Source organism: Cydia pomonella, chromosome 11 (assembly GCF_033807575.1).
Source record: "Cydia pomonella isolate Wapato2018A chromosome 11, ilCydPomo1, whole genome shotgun sequence".
Taxonomy (NCBI): Eukaryota; Metazoa; Arthropoda; class Insecta; order Lepidoptera; family Tortricidae; genus Cydia; species Cydia pomonella.
The window spans coordinates 10,464,795-10,487,079 of NC_084713.1; the positions used below are offsets into that span (position 1 = coordinate 10,464,795).

Consider the following 22,285-nt stretch of genomic DNA (forward strand, 5'->3'; position numbering starts at 1 on the left):
AAAATTGTATCGAAATCCAGGAATGCCTAAGTTCTGAGCTAGCATCCCAGCCAATGCCGGTCTGATACTTAGTATCACAGCAGTTCTGGATAGATAGCTTCCACGTGCACTAGAATCCACACAGTTTTATCTTCTAGAAGAAAATTTCACCGAGTTTTGATAGACTTAGTCGGAAACTACTCTGAAAATCGTGAAATTGCTAAGTTTTGAGCTAGCATCCAAGCCAATGCAGGTCTGATACCTAGCATCCTAACACCTACGTATAGCCAGCTCCTTAGTAAACTAGATTACTTACAGTTTTATTTTCTAGACTGAAATTTGATACAGTTTTGATAGACTATGTCCGTAACTACACTGAAAATCCAGCATCCGAAAATAGTATGGAAATCGAAATATTACTTATTTCTGAGCTTAGCATCCTAGCCACTGCAGGTCTGATACCTAGCATCTCAGCAGTTACAGATAGCCAAATCTCTTGTGCACTATAATATATACAGTTCTAACTTCCAGAACAAAATTTGACAGAGTTTTGATAGAGTGTGTCCGAAAATAGTATCGATATCGAGATATTGTTAAGTTCTGAGCTTAGCATCCCAGCCAATGCAAGTCTGATACCTAGAGCATCTCAGCAATTCTGGATAGCCAGCTTCCTAGTGCATATATATCATATATCATTTGAAAACAAAAATACTTTTATTTACGTAAAAAGAGTTAAAACTAAATCTCTTAAAAGAATATTTGTGTGTATTGTGTGAAATATTTAAAAACCTATTCTTTCTCGTTTGCGCTTTATTCTTGCAAATAATGTCCTAGACTTTGAAGAATGTCTGAAAATAAGTTTTTCATTTTAAATTCAAATATATATTTTAATATATGATGAAAAACGCTCCAAAATTGGTTAGCTAGTTTTTAAGATACAAGTTTCAGAAGTTGGCTTACTTTTATTTGTATGGAAGTTTTTGTCTTTATAAGTCCATAGAGCGTGTAATTAGTAAATTTTATAATAATTTGTTTTTTGTTCACTTGTTAGAATAGAATAGAATAGATTTTGAACTAATGTTACGGATTTCACTCACGTGTTCTTAGTCACTCGCGCGACATGTTTCGGACTTCGGCGAGTGACTAAAAACACACGAGTGAAATCCGTAGAATTAGTTTAATGTTAGTATAACTCACGACAGTTAATTTCGAAAATATATTTTATTTGTATGATAGTACACTGTCATATTACCTAAAACGAATGATTTACACATAACAATGAGCAAAACCAGAAAATACATTACTATGCAAGTCAATATAAGTCTATGTAAGTTACGCGTTACATGTTACACGTTTTGGTATTTGTAAGTAGTCACTTATTAAAAATCTTCATGTCAATAAAACTAGGCCAACTTCTGGAACATAAATTTTAATAAAAAGCGGCCAAGTGCGAGTCGGACTCGCCCATGAAGGGTTCCGTACCATTTATGACGTATTAAAAAAAACTACTTACTAGATCTCGTTCAAACCAATTTTCCGTGGAAGTTTGCATGGTAATGTATATCATATATTTTTTTTCTATTCGGTTTAGAAAAAAATTCTATTAGAAACCTCAATATCATTTTTAAAGACCTATCCATAGATACCCCACACGTATGGGTTTGATGAAATAAGATTTTTTGAGTTTCAGTGCTAAGTATGGGGAACCCCCAAAATTTATTGTATTTTTTTTCTATTTTTATGTAAAAAATATTAATGCGGTTCATAGAATACATCTACATACCAAGTTTGAACAGTATAGCTCTTATAGTTTCGGAAAAAAGTGGCTGTGACATAAACGGACAGACAGACGGACATGACGAATCTATAAGGGTTCCGTTTTTTGCCATTTGGCTACGGAACCCTAAAAAGTACTTAAATGATTTTGATGCGGTTTTCAGTTTTCGATAAGAAATATGTTTGACTTTATAATAAAGTACTTATTGGTAGATATTTTCCATCGTGGAAGACACTTTTTGAAAAATAAAGCGTCAAAAAGTTTTGTTTTTATTTGAATACTTTAATACTAAATTTCTTTAAAAATATTTTGTGTATATTTTTTTACATAAAACAAAGCTATTTTCTTTCGATTGACACAAAATGTATCTTAATCGAATGATTTGTGAAGCTTGTAGATTTTTTTTCTTTTTTTGAACAGACCTCACTTTACCTTGGCCCCCAAGGGACGAAATTACGGGTGCTTCCAAAAAAAATATCGTTTTATTAGGTCTCCACTATCATCGTGTAAAGTGGATTGCTTCCATCTCAAAATGTAGCTTTTTGACAAAAAAGCTCGATAGCCAGTAAGATTATAAGTTCCGAGTTCTATAATTATAAGCATAGATGGAATTACTAATTTTGTTATTTCGCACGTCATGTACATTACGCAGTTTCTACCTGTGGAAACTTGTAATTACATAACTTAATGCTTCTATTTCGAAACCTTTTTTGTTACTCTAACTGTAAATTTTCATATGAAATAAAATAAAAATCGAGTAAATGCTAAGTTTTGGGCTTATAACGTTCAGAACTGCTGAAGTGCTGGGTATCAGACCTGCATTAGCTGGGATGCCAAGCTCTAAACTTTCAATAGGGAGTATTACTGCAATGTTCTGCCGCCAGAATGCAGCACTAGCACCTTTCGCCAACCATAGAGTAACTACATAGAGTACTATGCCTTAAGCTGTGTAATGACAAGTAATCACAGATAATAAAATATGACATTGACGTATCACCGGGAAACGCGAAAATCCAAATTTAGCTATCTGCCTATTCATCGCTCGAATATGCAAGAGTTATAGATAGGTTAGATGACGAAATTTCGGTTTTTCTTGTTTTGCGGTAGATCCTCAGATCGTGATGGATTGTGGTAGTGGCGCCTCCTACGCAGAGTTTCGCGTAATATTCCCTATAGACTGCTAAATTTCGTTGTAGAAGATAAAACTGTGTGTATTCCAGTTCACTATCGATAACTTTTGACATGCTGAGTATTAGACCTGCATTGGCTGGGATGTTAGCTATAAACTTAGCATATAATCATTTCCTAGATTTTCAGAATAGTTTCGGACATAGACTATCAATATATTGTTAAATTTCGTTCTAATCGATAGAACTGTATGTATTCTAGTGCAATAGGGAGCTGGCTATCCGGAAATACTGAGACGCAGGGTGTCACACCTGAATTGGCTGGAATGCTAAGGTTATGCTAAGCTCGATTTTCAGAGTAGTTTCGGACATAATCAAAACTCTATCAAATTTCGGTCTAGACGATAAAGCTGTGTGGATTCTAGTGCACTAGTAAGGTGGCTATCTAGAACTTTTGAGATGTACTGCTGGGTATCAGACTAGCATTGGCTGGGATGCTAAGAGCAGAACTTAGTAATATCTCGATTTCGATACTATTTTCAGACATAGTCTTTCAAAACTCTGCCAAATTTCAGTCAAGAAGATAGAACTGTGTAGCTTCTAGTGCACTAGGGAGCTGGATATCTATAACTGCTGAGATCCTGGGTATCACACCTGCATTGGTTGAGATACTAGCTCAGAACTTAGCATTCACTCGATTTTTAAACTATTTCGAACAAAAATCCTTCAGAACATCTTTAATTTTCATTCTAGAAGAAAAGACTGTGTGTTTTCTAAAGGACTAGGGAGCGGGCTATCCAGAACTCTTGAGGTGCTGGGTATAAGACCTGCATTGGCTTGGATATTAGCTCAAAGGCATATACTGGATTTTTAGAGTTTCGGACATAGTCTATCAAAATTTTGTCAAATTTCGTTTTACAAGGTAGACCTGTGTGTATTCTAGTGCACTAGAGAGCTAGCTATCCAGAACTGCTGAGATCCTGGAGATCACATCTGCATTGGCTGGGATGCTAGCTCAGAACTTAGCATTTACTCGATTTCTAGACTATTCCGAAAAAAATCCTTCAGAACTGTTTCAATTTTCGTTCTGGAAGATAAAACTGTAAGTTTTCTAATGCACTAGGGAGCGAACTATCCAGAACTCTTGAGATGCTGGGTATCAGACCTGCATTAGCTTGGATGCTAGCCCAAAACTTAGCATTTACTGGATTTATGTATGTATGTATGTATATGACGACCGGTTTAGCCTAGTGGGTAGTGACCCTGCCTACGAAGCTGATGGTCCCGGGTTCAAATCCTGGTAAGGGCATGTATTCGTGTGATGAATAGATATTTGTTCCTGAGTCATGGGTGTTTTCTATGTATTTAAGTATTTATATATTATATATATATCGTTGTCTAAGTACCCTCAACACAAGCCTTATTGAGCTTACTGTGGGACTTAGTCAATTTGTGTTATAATTTCCTATAATATTTATTTATTATTATTATTTATTTATATATACTTTATTGTACATAGAAATAAAAACACGAAAAACACAGTTACAGAGTAAATTAAATACAACTAAGGCGATCTGTATGAGATCTCTTCCAGTTAACCTTTGAGGAAATGAGTAAAACAGAAGTAACGGTGAATGAATGACAAACACAAACAAAAGTGTACAATCACTGAAATTAATGAAATGCACGTTTTACAGTGTAGTTTCGGACTTAGTCTATCAAAACTCGGTCAAATTTAGTTCTAGAAGATAAAACGGTGTGAATTCTAGTGCAATAGGAAGCTGACTATCTAGAACTGTTGAGATGCTAGGTATCAGACTAGCATTGGTCGAAATGCTAGCTCAGAACTTAGCAATTCCTCGATTTCGATAGTATTTTCGGACATAGTCTTACAAAACTATAAAACTATGCGATTTCTATTGCACTATGTAGTGAGCTGGCTATCCATAACTGCTGAGATGCTAGGTATCAGACCTGCTTTGGCTGGGATGCTAATTTCATAATTTTGTGGTTTAAGACATTTATTCTCATAAGAATATACATTATTCACTTAATATGAGAATTTAAATTTACCTTAATGCTATACAATAACTTGGTGTGTATGTTTTGGCATCCCAAGGATACACGAGTACCTAAATTCGAATAGTTACTTATTTGAATAGTAGTAAGGTCGGTATTCGTAGCGCACCCGCGGCCGTGCGATGAAAAAACTACAATATTAATTAATTAAGAGCCCGGTAACGATTTTAGAGCAAAAATGTAAAATTGATAGATTTAGTTGTTGAAATTGTAATTGTACACCTTTTATTACGTAATATCTAAATAACACGTATTGGTTACTACGAGTATTAGCACGTTTTATCATCTAGCCTTTTAATAATGAGGTCGCTTGTTGTGTAATATGTAACGAAAAGGGACAGTTTTTAAAAATTCATCAAAAAATATGGTAGTATATTATACAAAATGATGTATATGGACAGTTTCAGCAAATGTTGTGGATTGTTTAAGTATCGAAAGTACGTTGAAATTAAGTCGATTTTCAGAGAAATTATCACTTGTTATGAAGTAATTTGTGGAAAAAATTTGTTTCGTCAACTTTCATTTACACTGCTTCAAATTTATAACTATGCTTAGATATATTTAAAAATATGCTTTACGCACGTTGACCTAAACGTCCATCAAAAAATAATCATTACTAATTAAGCGACTCTGTTTTCAAAAAAATGATTTGTTATAATGAAAGATAACAAGACGTGCTAATAGAAACCAGTACTTATTATATATAATATTTAACAAAAGGTGTACAATTTCATACGCTAAATCTATCGATTTGACTTTTTTGTGACTAAATTCGAAAACGGCGTCTTAGTATGCGAGTGCAGTATTTAAGAATTAATAGATTTAGATCGAAATATATCATGGTTCGAATGTAAAAGTATTTTAGGGGCAGTTATTTTTTTTTTATGTTAGTTAACATGGTATAGCGGGTTTGTATTTGAAAACATTCGTTCAAGCTAATGGGCTGATTTTGTTTTTACATATTTGCAATTGTTATATTTAACTATTTAAGCGAAATGTTTTCACTTTTAATAACATATCGTTTAAGTTTATTTTTGAATATTTAGAACGAAAGACTATATTTAATACCCGGCGTTAGTTTGTTGCACAATTTTGCACCTTCGTTTAACTTATTTCGTTTTCCGTATAATTTGTTCTATGAAAGTGTAAATTTAAACTATGTTTATATCGAAGATTATATTTATTCTGCTTATATATAAATAAAAGTTTCGTATGCAGTTTTTTATGTAAAATTTTATAGACCAAGATACAGGTTTTAAAAACGTAATTTTGTTTTCTCCAATATACTCGGGAATGTTCACCTTATTGTGTCAAAAATAGTACGAAAAGTTCTTCGTTATAGTCAAACACAAATTAAAAAAATTCAAACCATTATTGTTGTGTTTTAGCCGACGGGAAAGTTATTACTGTATTGTTTTTTACTTTTTAAAAACATGTCTCCACTAAGAAAAACGCATACAGCCAATTAATATAGCTGCGGGCCGCGTCTACACGACCCGGTCAGCATCATTTCAAGATATAGGACAGAGTCGTGTAAAACCGACGTGTATGATCGTGTGAATACTGCTTAATAAAATCAAAGACTATATATAACTTTTATACTTTTTTAAGGATTTCATTCGTGCAAATACAGCTTATATTGAATGAGCGAATATTGAATGGTACTGAATGGCAGAATAGTTGTGCCTTTAACTATTCAAAACTGCTGAGATGCCAGGTATCAGACCTGCATTGGCTGGGATGCTAAGCTCTGAAGTTTGCAAAATCTCGATATCGATACTATTTTCGGACATAGTCTATCAAAACTCTGCCAAATTTAGTTCTAGAAGATAGAACTGTGAGGATGCTAATGTACTAGGGAGCTGGCTATACAGTACTGCTGAGGTGCCGGGTATCAGACCTGCATTGGCTGGGATGCTAAGCCCAGAACAGCAATTTCACGATTTTCCGAGTAGTTTCAGACGTAGTCTATCAAAACTCGGTCCAATTTCGTTCTAGAAGATAAAACTGTGTGTTCTAATACACCAGGAAGCTGGCTATCTAGAACTGCTGAGATCCTGGGTATTAGACTTGCATTCGCTGGGATGCTAAGGCCAGAACTTAGCATTACCTCGATTTCGATACCATTAATGGACATTGTCTTTCAAAACTCTGCCCAATTTAGTTCTAGAAGATAGAAATGTGTGTATTTTAGTTCACTAGGGAGCTGGCTATCCAGGACTGCTAAGATATTGAGTATCAAACTTACATTGGCCGGGATGCTAGCTCCAAACTTAGCATTCACTGGATTTTCAGTGTAGTTTCGGACATAGTCAATCAGAACTATATAAAATTTCGTTCAAGAAGACAGAACTATGTGTACTTTAGTTAACTAGAGTGCTAGCTTTCCAGAACTGCTGAGATGCCAGGTATCAGACCTGCATTGGCTGGGATGCTAAGCTCATAACTTAGCAATATCTCGATATCGATATTATTTTCGGACATAGTCTATAAAACTTTGCCATATTTCGTTCTTGAAGACAGAACTGTGTGGATTCTAGTAAACTAGGGAGCTGGCTATCTAGAACTGCTGAGACCCTGGGTATTAGATTTGCATTCGCTGGGATGCTAAGCCCAGAACTTAGCAATTTTACGAATTTCAGAGTAGTATTGGACTAAGTCTGTCAAAAAACGGTAAAATTTCGTTCTAGAAGATAAAACTATGTATTCTAGTGCACTAGGAAGCTGGCTATCTAGAACTCCTGATATGCTAGGTATCAGACTAGCTTTCACTGGGATGCTAAGCTCAGAACTTAGCATTACCTCGATTTCGATACCTATATCGGACAGTCCTCCAAAACTCGGCCAAAGTTAGTTCTACAAGATAGAACTGTGTGTATTTTAGTTCACTAGGGAGCTGGCTATCCAGAACTGCTGAGATGCCGGGTACTAGACCTGCATTGGCTGGGATGCTAAGCTCAGAACTTAGCATTACCTCGATATCGATACAATTTTCGGCCATAGTCTATCAAAACTCTGCCAAATTTCGTTCTAGAAGACAGAACTGTGTGTATTCAAGTGCTTTAGGAAGCTGGCTATCTAGAACTTCTGAGATGCTAGGTATCAGACCAGCTTTCGCTGGGATGCTAAGCTCAGAACTTAGCATTACCTCGATTTCTATACCATTTTCAGATATAGTCTTCCAAAACTCGGCCAAATTTAGTTCTAGAAGATAGAACTGTGTGTATTTTAGTTCACTAGGGAGCTGGCTATCCAGAACTGCTGAGATGCCGGGTACCAGACCTGCATTGGCTGGGATGCTAAGCTCAGAACGTTGCAATATCTCGATATCGAAACTATTTTCGGAGATAGTCTATCAAAACTCTGCCAAATTACGTTCTAGAAGACAGAACTGTGTGGATAGTAATGAACTAGGGAGCTATCTATCTAGAACTGCTGAGATTTTGGGTATTAGACTTGCATTCGCTGGGATGCTAAGCTCAGAACTTAGCATTACCTCGATTTCTATACCATTTTCGTACATAGTCTATCAAAACTCTGCCAAATTTCGTTCTAGAAGACAGAACTGTGTGGATGCTAATGTACTAGGGAGTTGACTATCTAGAACTGCTGAGATCCTGTGTATTAGACTTGCATTCGCTGGGATGCTAAGCCCAGAACTTAGCAATTTCACGAATTTCAGAGTAGTATCGGACTAAGTCTGTCAAAACACGGTGAAATTTCGTTCTAGAAGATAAAACTGTGTGTATTATATTGCACTAGAAAGCTGGCTATCTAGAACTCTTGAGATGCTAGGTATCAGACCAGCTTTCGCTGGGATGCTAAGCTCAGAACTTAGCATTACCTCGATTTCTATACCATTTTCAGACATAGTCTTTCAAAACTCTACCAAATTTAGTTCTAGAAGATAGAACTGTGTGTATTTTAGTTCACTAGGGAGCTGGCTATCCAGAACTGCTGAGATGCCGGGTACCAGACCTGCATTGGCTGGGATGCTAAGCTCAGAACTTTGCAATATCTCGATATCGATACAATTTTCGGACATAGTCTTACAAAACTCTACCAAATTTAGTTCTAGAAGATAGAACTGTGGGTATTTTAGTTCACTAGGAAGCTGGCTATCTAGAACTGCTGGGATGCTGGGTATCAGACCAGCACTGGCTGGGATGCTAGCTCAAAAACTAAGCAATTTCATTATTTTCCGAGTAATTTCGGACTAAGTCTGTCAAAACACGGTGAAATTTTGTTCTAGAAGATAAAACTGTGTGTATTCTAGTGCACTAGGAAGCTGGCTATCTAGAACTCCTGATATGCTAGGTATCAGACTAGCTTTCACTGGGATCCTAAGCTTCGAACTTAGTATTACCTCGATTTCGATACCTATATCGGACAATCTTCCAAAACTAGGCCAAATTTAGTTCTAGAAGATGGAACTGTGTGTATTTTAGTTCACAAGGGAGCTGGCTATTCAGAACTGCTGAGATGCCAGGTACCAGACCTGCATTGGCTGGGATGCTAAGCTCAGAACTTTGCAATATCTTGATATCGATAATATTTTCGGACATAGTCTATCAAAACTCTGCCAAATTTCGTTCTAGAAGACAGAACTGTGTGGATGCTAATGTACTAGGGAGTTGACTATCTAGAACTTCTGAGGTCCTGGGTATTTGACTTGCATTCGCTGGGTTGCTAAGCCCAGAACTTAGCTATTTCACGAATTTCAGAGTCGTATCGGACTATGTCTGTCAAAACACGGTGAAATTTCGTTCTAGAAGATAGAAATATATGTATTCAAGTGCACTAGGAAGCTGGCTATCTAGAACTCTTGAGATGCTAGGTTTCAGACCAGCTTTCGCTGGGATGCTAAGCTCAGAACTTAGCATTACATCGATTTCGATACCATTATCGGACATAGTCTTTCAAAACTCTTGCCAAAGTTAGTTCTAGAAGATAGAACTGTGTGTATTTTGGTTCACTAAGGAGCTGGCTATCCAGAACTCCTGAGATGCCGGGTACCAGACCTGCATTGGCTGGGATGCTAAGCTCAAAACTTTGCAATATCTCGATATCGATACTATTTTCGGACATAATCCATCAAAACTCTGCTAAATTTCGTTCTAGAAGATAAAACTGTGTGTATTCTAGTGCACTAGGAAGCTGTATATCTAGAACTTCTGAGATGCTAGGTATCAGACCAGCTTTCGTTGGGATACTAAGCTCAGAACTTAGCATTACATCGATTTCGATACCATTATCGGACATAGTCTTTCAAAACTCTGCCAAACTTAGTTCTAGAAGATAGAACTGTGTGTATTTTAGTTTACTAGGGAGTTGGCTATCCAGAACTGCTGAGATGCCGGGTACCAGACCTGCATTGGCTGGGATACTAAGCTCAGAACTTTGCAATATCTCGATATCGATACTATTTTCGGACATAGTCTATCAAAACTCTGCTAAATTTCCTTCTAGAAGATAGAACTGTGTGGATGCTAATGAACTGGGGAGCTAGCTATCCAAAACTGCTGAGATCCTGGGTATTAGACTTGCATTGGCTGGGATGCTAAGCCCAGAACTTAGCAATTTCACGAATTTCAGATAAGTATCGGACTAAGTCTGTCAAAAAACGGTGAAATTTCGTTCTAGAAGATAAAACTCTGTATATTCTAGTGCACTAGGAAGCTGTCTATCTAGAACTCCTGAGATGCTATGTATCAGACCAGCTTTCGCTGGGATGCTACCTCAAAAGTTAATATTTACTCGATTTTTAGACTATTTCGAACAAAAATCCTTCGGAACTTTTTCAATTTTCATTCTAGAAGATAAACCTGTATGTCTTCTAATGCACTAGGGAGCGGGCTATCCAGAACTGCTGAGATGCTGGTTATCAGATTTGCATCGGGTGGGATGCGATGCTCGGAACTTAGCATTCACTGGATTTCAAGACTATTTTCAGACAATTTCCATCAAAACTCCGTCAAATTTCGTTCTAGAAGATAGAACTGTATGTATTCTAATGCACTAAGGAGCTGGCTATCTATAACTGGTTAGATGCCAGGTATCAGACCTGGATGGGCTGGGATGCTAGCTCAAAACTTAACATTTACTCGATTTTTAGACTATTTCGAACAAAAATCCTTCGGAACTTTTTCAATTTTCATTCTAGAAGATAAAACTGTGTGTTTTCTAATGCACTAGGGAGCGGGCTATCTAGAACTGCTGAGATGCTGGGTATCAGATCTGCATCGGCTGGGATGCGATGCTCAGCACTTAGCATTTACTGGATTTCAAGACTATTTTCGGACAATTTCTATCAAAACTCTGTCAAATTTCGTTCTAGAAGATAGAACTGTATGTATTCTAATGCACTAGGGAGCTGGCTATCCAGAACTCCTGAGATGATGGCTGTCAAACCTTGGATTTCAGCTCGAACTTAGTTTTAGTTAGAAGAAACCTACAATTTTTTTTGATGTTCGTATCCCATACATATATGAAAAAAAAATTTTTTACAGTTTTGACTAGAACTCATTATAGATCGCCTAGAAATGTTACTAGCTTCCATTTAAATGCTATTTTGAGGCTGTGGAGTGGATAACGGCTGGGATGCTAGTGTGTCAAAATGGGAAGTTAGCATCTCATTTTCAATTTTCATTTTTTTCGCGTAAATAAGTAGAACTATTAAAAAAAACTACCTAGAACTATAGAACTATTAGGGATGCTACTAGAACTCTCAAGAAAACTTGAGATGCTAGCACTTGATATGCTAGGTTCACAGACACACGATTGGCCACACATGCCAATTCGTCAGGCGATTGTGATTTTAGTTGTTTAGTCGGTTCACCAATAGGTAGCAGATACAAAATATTCATTTGAATGTTTATTAGCTAGGAACCTATCTCTTTCCCACGCTTTTCTAATAAAACGTTTTCATTAGTGAAAGGTGGCAATTGAGAAAGTAATCAAGACAAAACTCTGGAAAAATACAACGTATCTAACTGAATTGTATCATTACTATGAAGATACTTGACGAATTGAAAACAGACTGCAATCCAAAATCACACTGGAGCCTCCATGGAATAAGAGGTGGCAAGGGTAGGAATGTATTGGGAAGAAATTACCTAAATACCAAAGGCCGATATCAATGGGAAACATTTCTGGTATATGGTAAAGAAATCAAAATAAGAAAATTAATACACTAGATTGCATTGCAATTTACAATACTTTTCGACTATAAACGAATAGTTAGTCTTACTTTCTGTTCCTTTTATATATAGTTTTATACTTAGTATTCATACCTACGTCTATCTCGATAATCATTAAACTGATGTTGCAAGTTGTTGGTTGCGTAATGCCCTCTTTGCTCAGTACCTTCTTTCATGAACGAGGTAAACCGTATTGCTTTGAAGAAGTTGGTTAAAAAAGACAAGATTTGTAAACTAAAAAACTAGTTTCATCTAATTATATTGACCTTATCAAGGTTGAGATAAAGAATGTCTCGACAATATGGTGTAAACAACTTTTATTGTCTGAATTATGTTGATTAGCTTAACATACCTACCTGCCTACTACAATGAGTAAAATGCAATGAGATACAATCAAATCACATTTATAGTAGGTACCTATTGAGTAAGAAAACAAAATGCAAAAAGTGAAGTAAAGTGAAGTATCTATTACTCCTAATAGGTACCTATTTCTTTGTCTTCAAATTACTCACAGGCCACAGGAATCACAGCATGGCAGGTAGACGCTTTCATAATGTGAATTTATGATTTTATCAATTCTTTCATTCATACACGGCTTATAGTGACCAAAAGCGTTATTTTTTTAAGTTAAATCATCGTTCAACTATCAAAATAGGTACCCGTTACTATCGCGAAACTTTCCTTTCATCAAGTTTAATTTAAGAATTCGATTGTCGAACGTTGATTCGGTTCAGAAACCGTGCGTCGTCGGTGTCGGGCCGGTGCATCGAACGCGGTGAGAGCGGGGTCGACGAACCTCCAGCCATGTGCATTCGGTGAACTAAATTGTCATAGATAAACGGGTTACTTTTTTAAAACGAGGGAATCCGAATTGGACACACGTTTTTTATTAGTTTTATTTTAGGAAAATGACTCCTGTCCCTATTGTAGGTAAAGGTAGGTATGTAAGAGTCTGTGCGGAAAGAGAAGAGCCCAATACATTCCACGACTCTTCTCTTTCCGAACAGACTCTATTAATGTAATTATAGTTCGTGTCATCCACGTTGACGCGCAGATTTGTCAAATCTAACCTTTAATAACATGACAATACGCGTGTTCGTTACTGACACGATCTATATTGCTATGTCAATGTTCCTTAGCACTGGATTTCCAGCATCTTTGAGTCTTACTTATATGGATCTCTTCAGCCTACCGTGGCACCTGAACTTAGTTTATTACATACCTATCCCAGATAAGTAGGAAATAAAAAGGGACAGATTATCTATTTCCAAGCTGGTAAATAGTCAGGTAGTGCACCAAGAATCTTCGTACTGGGTACATAGGTACCTACTAGGTACACAGTGTACAGACGCCATAAAATTGGTATATTGGAGCGGCCAGGGGGGCGCTCACAAATATCTGAACGCGCATCTATTGTTAAGGCGTTAGTGTGTTCAGTTATTTGTGAGCACCTTGGCCGCTCCTATATATCGATATATTTTGTCCAGATAGATTGTACTAAGTATTTTGTTTTCCTTAGAATAATTCAGGTCCATGTGAACTTATAATTCATTGATGTACATAGGTAGTAACTATCTATATGTATCTTTATTATCGCGGGGTTTGTAAATAGGTCCCAGGCCGGCAGGCTCCGACCGAGCCCTTTTCAACTGTCCCGAGCTTATTTCTCACTCCCACCCTTCCGCCCTTGTCCCTTCCCCCCATCGTAGGGCAAAATGTGCCAACATGCCTAGCCATCTCATCTACATGTACCTATTCGGAAAATATTTTTTCACCATACAAACTGCGTAGGTGGCTTGTAAAATTACAAAATCGTGTATTTTCTATGTTTCATTACAATACTAGTTTATATGAACCGGTTTGAACGAGATAAATAATTTTTGACAAACATTAGTTTCTACGAAATACCAGAATAGTGATAATATACAAAGCTGTTCTGTACAATAATAAGATTCATAAGGTCCAAGTGCCTTCAAGTTTTATTCGAAGAAAACTCATAGATCCAATTTATGATACAGACGATACAGTACAATGCCAACTTATTATCAAAGATACAAATAGCAAGGTACGACCACATGTAGGTATTATCCAATAGGTACGTAGAAGGGCAACAAATACCTTCCACGTAAGAATGAGGAACTGGCATCTTTGTGTTATGGAATAAGACAAGACGTTGCGTTCAGCTGGTATGCGAGTGGCAATTAAATTATACATCAACCACCTAAAATAATCATCTAGTCGTGACATAACATAACAATAAAAAAAATCTTAAATTTAATTATATTAATTTAAAGGCATAGGGCTCTACCTGAAGCTCCTTATTCTTGTTATCTTTGAGCGATGCTGCCCTGATAACACCAGCTTTCCATCCCCACTCGGAAACTTTATTCACATTAATTTTGGTCACACCACTCACAGACAAAAATCGTTTGCCAACTAAATCTTCACGGTATTTATAGGCCATAACGAACCACACAATCACATTATTCACTTTAAAACTACACAAACGTCAAAAAACACAGCGTTCGACCGCTCTACACGACACACTCTTCGTTGAGCGAAGGGAAACTACGTGGAAAACAAAAAAAGCGCCTGCCCGGAACGTACATTACTAGCCCACTTATTTTAATACTACTTCATCGAACTTATTGCGTCAAGCTAAGGCAACTTCTTGATTTGGTCGTATCAGACTAAACTGATGTATAATGCTACCAAATAGAACAGTACTTGTTATCGGTACGCTTTACGTCGAAGTTACTATGCTTTTAAACATATCCCGCTAATATTCAATTTCACCCAACACGTAGTTTCTCTTTACGTCGTAATTCTGAGAATGATGGACAGATGGCGCTAAAATAAAGATTAATAGTTACACACCTGATATTGAGATGGTGCTAGCATACCTTTGTGAGACACCATCTGATAAAAAATGCATTTGAACTGGTAAAAAATATTTCATAAAGTTAATAAAATAAGACACAATATTTTAACATCATGTAAAAAAGAAAAGATTTGGATTTTTTGTGGTCTAGTTGAACTTGCTAGTTAATTAATATATTGATTGATCACGTGACCAAAACACATTTCAGACTTCAACTCAATTCAATATGGCGACTCGGACGTACTGCTGAGCGGTTGTGTTTGTCATGTTAAATTTTATAATTTTTTGAGTGTTTTTCATATGTGGCTGTTAATATGATATCGTCTATAATATCCCGATTAGTGATGTAAGTAATTCATTTTTATATTTAACTATACCTGTGTCTTGTACAATGTTGATTCCTTGTGACGTATTGCAAGTTTATTTTTAATATCCCACATCTGTCTACCCTTTGTTTGATTATTCAGTCTGTATCGATCTGTATTTTTCATGTCTACGGTAAAGAATAAATTATTAATCTAATTCAACAACGGTTCGGATCTACTCTAAAACAAATGACGTTTTGATTTGATCTTACATTATAATAATATTACCTCTGTCCAAGTGTTCGATTCGATACAAATGATACAATAAATGCGTTGTATTTAAAATAGTAAGAGACAAAGATAATACATTAAGTTTTTACTCACAAACGAATAATGTATTTAGTTTTACTACATTGAAGTTAGTTTTACACCTAATGAATTTTGAAAAGTAAATATGCTTTCCTCATGGACAATTAAATTTGCCAGTTGTCGTTTGTCGTACTTGTCCTAGTAAAAATATTTTGCTAGAGTCCAAGGAATTAATAAGTGTAAAAGGGCGGGCTTAAAATTTAAATCCAGTAAGCTGTACCCGCACCTTTTTCATTACTTTCACAATCAAATTGTTGCACATTGTTGAGATAAATACTTACCTACACCTTGTACCTAAGATGGACTACTTACCTACCTAATACATATTTGTACCTATGAACTGCTTTAAAAAGAAATTAAATAAACATATTTGTATTTGTAAAAGTACCTGTATAGGAAGACTGATTACAATAAAAGGAGGTGTACTAGGTACATATGTCATAGTTGCATCTACAAACCAGAAAACTTATTGTTTCTGTTTATTTGGTCCACCAATCGAATTTGAACTTACAAAATCTCACCTATCAATTAAAACTTAATTCATTGCAGTGCCATTAGCTACAGTAATATTTAACAAGATTCATTTATTGATTACCCTGTTAACAATTATAATTGACAAGCACTTGTTTTTTTTATTTATTGAAACCGATTTTACCAAAAATGTTCATGGTTTAGGGCAGTTGTTTACCTTGTTATGTAACTTCAACTAGATTTTTTTATATGAGAAGGCTAAATAAAGTACATAGTGTTTATAATAATAAATAATATGCCTAACTTAAGAACATAAATAAAGAAAAGAATAATAATATAACAATATTTTCATGTGCACTCCTGGAATTTTTCTGTACAAAATCAATCCCGGAACTAGGAGTTCCTCGTTCACGTCATACAAATTCAGTTATAAATAAATATTATAGGACATTATTACACAAATTGACTAAGTCCCACAGTAAGCTCAATAAGGCTTGTGTTGAGGGTACTAAGACAACGATATATATAATATAAATATTTATAAATACTTAAATACATAGAAAACACCCATGACTCAGGAACAAATATCCATGCTCATCACACGAATACATGCCCTTACCAGGATTTGAACCCGGGACCATCAGCTTCGTAGGCAGGGTCACTACCCACTAGGCCAAACCGGTCGTCAGTTATGGGAGCATTCATTGGTTGTAGCTAACTTTTTCATTGTGGTAAATTAGGCCATAGAAATTTTTTGAAAATGACCCACCTATGTTTGTAATAAATATTAGATAAATTTACTTATTACTATCATGCAGTCTGCATTAATGCATTATTTTACTTGCCAATAATTTATGTGAATTGGCAATAAAGTGGATATAATATTATAGTGATTTTAACTGCATAGCAGTGGTGGATCGTTCAAAGAACTCGATTCCCACCGGTTTGTCCAATTTCAGCCCGTTGAGTACTTTCACGATCGGTTCATGGAGAAAAGGAAAGCAAAATTAGCTCCGGGTTCCCTATGAATATTTGTGACGCGCCACCACGGCTGCATAGATAAAATTTATTTTGGATTTGCACTTTTTTAGGGTTCCATAGTCAACTAGTAGTTTCGCCATGTCCGTCTGTCTGTCTGTCCGAGGTTTTGCTCCGTGGTTGTTAGTGCTAGAAAGCTAAAATTTGGCATGGATACATAAATCAATAAAGCCGACAAAGTCGTACAATAAAATCTAAAAATTTAATTTTTTTTAGGGTACCTCCCCTACACGTAAATTGGGGGTGAATTTTTTTTTTTTTCTTCAACCCTACAGTGTGGGGTATCGTTGGAAAGGTCTTTCAAAACTAATAGGGGTCTTTAACAAACATTTTTTGATAAAGTGAATATATTCGGAGATAATCGCTCCGAAAAAAAAAAATGTGTCCCCCCCCCTCTAACTTTTGAACCATAGGTCCAAAAAATATGAAAAAAATCGTAGAAGTAGAGGTTAAGAAATACATTAAATGAAAACTATAGCGAATATCATCAGTTTAGCTATTTTTGCATAATCGCAAAAAGTTTCCCCTTCATAGTAAAAAGACTTAGGTACGTTAATTAGGTACTGATTATGCAAATTTGCCTATTTGTTGGAAGGTACCGTTTCATCCCTTAGTTAACAATTTACTATACTTTAAGCTCCAGTTTAGCTTATTGTGACGGAAGAGTAACTACGGAACCCTACACTGAGCGTGGCCCGACATGCTCTTGGCCGGTTTTTATTAATACCTATAATCAATTTGGCCAAATCCTGAGTTAGTAAATACTAAGTTAACCTAATTACCAGTGATCGGTTATTTGGATTCTCCCTCGCGGGATATCAAGTAGAAAAGTTAATATAGATACGACAGTTTCCCGCGATACCGAACAAACCGTACAAAAATAAAACAATTTAAATTATCTCTAAGGAATTTTTTACTCTTACATGGCAACCAGTTGAGACAAAAACTTCTATTCTTTTCCTAATCTCAACATTTTATTTAAAGCAAAATATATTTAAACCTCCACAAAATATTAGCTTATATATCTGTCTTGATGGAAAAAATACTTCAAAATCTTGACATTGACATTTCATTATTTTCTCTGGATTTCAGTTCTAATTATTTGCTTCTAAGTATTGCATAAATAAATAGGTATTATCTGTATAATTTATACTATAATATTAGGTCACAGGTTATCGTATAAGTGCAAAAACATAGATCTTATAGCTCAAAGGTGATCCAATAAATAAGTATCCACGTTAAGTTCGCACACTATGATTTATGGTTCAATTTTCATTTCATCGACTTGTTTCATGGACTCTGAGATTATCTTTTACGACAACTGTGGCTTACTCTAATTGAACTTTTGATTCGCGTATGATTGGAATATTCTCGGGAAGTACTAGACCGGAAGGCAGTGTTACATACTAGTTGACATGCCGCGAAAACCTAATTCTTCCCCTAAGGATGAAACTATTCTAAGTTGGATCGAGCCCCACGTTGACTTGATGTATGAGTCGACTAAGCAATCAATCTATTGTTCAAAATGTGAAGTAACCATCGGATGTACGAGTAAAAATGTTGTTAAAAAACACGTTGAAAGTGGCCAGCACAGAGGATTACAACAGAAGAAAGAAGATTTTTACTTTGATCTAGTCCAGTTCTTAATTCTTTGCAACATTCCGTGGCAGCAAATCGAAAATCCGGCTTTTAAATCTTTCTTTGAAAGTACATATGCTGTAAATGTGGTGATAGTATTAAGTTACCCGGTGAATCTATTATAAGAAGAACGTATTTCGATAAGTTTTACAAAGAAAAGTTAAGTGTTATACACAGTGACGTTGCAGACGAAAAATTATAGATATCGCTTGACGAAACAACAGACTTTCTTGGGTACTCGTCTATCAGCTACTTAGATGTTTAAAAGTGTAATAAAATAAACACATTGTATTTTTTTGCCTTTTCTAACAACATAAAGCCCGGATTCCCGGGGCATATCCATACTAACATAATGATTGAGGTCGTTCACCCCACGTCGAATCCAAAAAACCGATCACTGCTAATTACCAAATTTTAAGAGTTGGTTGATATGGTAACAAAAAAGATCAGATGTAATCACACTTGTCTCCTGGTTATTTACACAGGTGATGAAATTATGTAGACTAGCTGATATAATAATATGCAATAGCATTTTATATATTATATTCTGTGAATTTTTCTGAGGCATTTACAATTACATACATTGTTAACATTTAAATAATTTCAAAAAGAATCCCGATTTTATTTATAAACAAGAACATCAAATAAAAAAAACTAGTTCTAATATAAACTCTCTTGAGTTTGTGTCTGTAGCAGACAAAGAAAAACATTTTCTAGGCCCACTGTATTCTATGGTATTTGTTCAGAATCCAAATAGCAAACTGACTTGATATGGTCCATACTAATGTATTTATTAGTGTTATTATTTAAGTTCCATTTTTAGGGTTCCGTAGCCAAAAGGCAAAAAATGGAACCCTGTCTGTCTGTCCGTCCGTATGTCACAGCCACTTTTTTCCGAAACTATAGGAATTATACTGTTAAAACTTGGTAAGTAGATGTATTCTGTGAACCGCATTATGATTTTCTTACAAAAATAGAAAAAAAAAAAACAAATTTTGGGGGTTCCCCATACTTAGAACTGAAACTTAAACATTTTTTTTCATCAAACCCATACGTGTGGTGTGTCTATGGATAGGTCTTCAAAAATGATATTGAGGTTTCTTATATATTTTTTTCTAAACTGAATAGTTTGCGCGAGAGACACTTTCAAAGTGGTAAAATATGTCCCCCCTCTGTAACTTCCACCGAAAATTGGTTTGAACGAGATCTAGTAAGTAGGTTTTTTTAATACGTCATAAATGGTACGGAACCCTTCATGGGCGAGTCCGACTCGCTCTTGGCCGCTTTTTTTAAGTTGCTAAATTGCACATAGTAAACACTCAGGATGCAGATCTATCAAGAAAAATGAATGACTTCGTAATAAAATGCTATGGCTTATTATAACAAAATTGCCACTACATTATGCATACACAAAAGCAGTTCAGCTGTGTTGGCAAATCTCCAATCATTCCCGATTTCGAGACCTCCCACTAGCCCCAAAATTTTGGCAACATTTCACTTCTTAGTCCCATTTTTAACCTTCAGACGTTTACCAGCTCTCTACAAAACCACTCGTCCATTAATTGTTGTCTAAAAGCTGAAATCGATTAACTGAAATTAAGCTGTATATTATCAAACTGTATATTGAAGAACAAAGGATTTTTACTTGAATATTGACGCTAATATTGGAAATAGAATTAAAGCGTCAAGTCAACTAGCTCCAGTGACTTGAAATCGAGCAGCAAGCTTCTGAATTCGTCACCGGGATACCCCGTTGCACTGCCGGGTGCTATTTTCGGTAAGCCCGGCCGTTCGCCTCCTGGTTGTGTGAAGATTTGAAGAAGCTTTAGTCTCAAGCGCACACCGCAAGCGCCCGCGCCGCGATCGATATTCTATGCAACTTAGTGAAGTGCGTTGACACCTAACCGTACTGATTCACTATCAGTAGGTGTTATTAGTGTCTGTTCCGAGTGCGCTCAATACGTTCATACGTCGAATACCTTGACTCCGACATAATTATGACCTTATAGAGGCCGCTTGTCTTGCCTTTTTAGGGTTAACCTCGACGGAGTCCAGTTTTGCGGTGACGTAGACTGACCTAATTAAAAAATGTCTTCTCGAACGAAACTTGAGATAAGAATAACTATTTATTACGAGGATCATGTTGTTGTCATTTATATTTAATTGTATGTAAAGGTGTTATATACTTTTTAACATAATAAAATGTAAATCTTTTGAATGACCTTTATTTTCATCAAACTCTTGTAAGCGACATGACAATCAAAAAGCCATTACTCGCGAACAAATCTTATTCGAAAACCTTGCAGTTAATAGTTTTGTAAATTAGGACAATTTTAAATCGAATTGAGAATGAAATAAAAGTGGGTAACAAAGCAGTCTTTGTTGTTGTTTCATAACGCTTCGGTGGCTCACTATGTAATTTTAGTGGTTCAGGAGTCATAATTTATGTACCTAGTTTAATGTAGGTTACCCTCCCGAAAATAACTATGGCACAGTCAATTATCGTGCCGGCATACGACGTCCGGTTATGACCGTGCTTCAATTACAATACCGTGACAATATGTACCTGTAGTTGTGTTATTCTTGATTTAATAAAAACAGAATTCAATTATCTAAGCTAAAATGGATTTGTGCGCTTGTAGGAAAATATTGACATCAATTGTTTCTTAACCGTCCGTTTTGAGTGTGGTTCGTAAAGTACGTTTTTGAAATGTTGGGTTTTGCCTTGAGCTTCGCAACACAATAATCACCGAGAAGGTCTCAAGGTTGCGACCATTTTCGGATAAGTGAAATCACATTTAAAACAACCTCGAGCGGCTCGGTGTTAGGTTCTGTTTTGAAGATACAATCTTACTGTTTGTACTCAATTTTAGATTGAAAGCTGATTACGTCTTCCATACTCGTTTACATTGTAATGTATAACATTTTATAGTTCTATATTTAGAAGTTATTAGAGCAAAAATTTGTTTTTACAAACAATATTTAATAAGATAATAAATAAATAAATTTCTCCAAAGACAAAAGATAAAATTTCTCTGTCCGTATGCCATTTTATGAGCAGTAATTGTACGTAATTCCACAAAGCGCGATTATTAGTTAATTCACGCTCTACTGGACGTTACATCGACCCTGATGCGATGCGCACGCGCCGTATTTGGTGCGTCAATAGCTGTACTCTATTGCAATAGGAAGTTGCTGCCTAGTATAGATTTGGAAATTTAATAGACGGTGTGGCTTATGGGACTATTCTCGTATCTGAAAATTATAGAAAACAGATTAGATTTTGACCGTCCCATTGACGTTTAAATTAAATGTACACAGTACACAGTATGCTCAAAGGTAAAGCCCATAGTGACGGTTAATAGGTCAACTTGTGTCTGTTATCATTAAAATAAATACCAAGAAAACATATTTTTTATAAC

General features: G+C 35.8%; 2 protein-coding genes across 5 annotated transcripts in view; one reads left to right on the plus strand and one right to left on the minus strand.

Annotated features, from left to right (window-relative positions):
* LOC133522801 (lysine-specific demethylase 3A-like) overlaps positions 1 to 14,735 on the minus strand; it is a 269,204-nt gene extending 254,469 nt beyond the window's left edge. For all 3 annotated transcript variants that reach the window (XM_061858250.1, XM_061858248.1, XM_061858247.1), the window contains exon 1: positions 14,470 to 14,735. In XM_061858250.1, coding sequence (XP_061714234.1) covers positions 14,470 to 14,625 — 156 coding nt within the window. In that variant the 5' untranslated portion in view covers positions 14,626 to 14,735. The remainder of the gene's footprint in view (positions 1 to 14,469) is intronic.
* A 503-nt stretch (positions 14,736 to 15,238) lies between these two features.
* The window catches only part of LOC133522804 (receptor expression-enhancing protein 1), a 33,541-nt gene continuing 26,494 nt past the window's right edge, over positions 15,239 to 22,285 (plus strand). Inside the window, exon 1 of one of the 2 annotated variants that reach the window (XM_061858260.1) lies at positions 15,239 to 15,388. In XM_061858260.1, coding sequence (XP_061714244.1) covers positions 15,357 to 15,388 — 32 coding nt within the window. In that variant the 5' untranslated portion in view covers positions 15,239 to 15,356. The remainder of the gene's footprint in view (positions 15,389 to 22,285) is intronic. The other variant, XM_061858261.1, reaches the window with a different exon arrangement.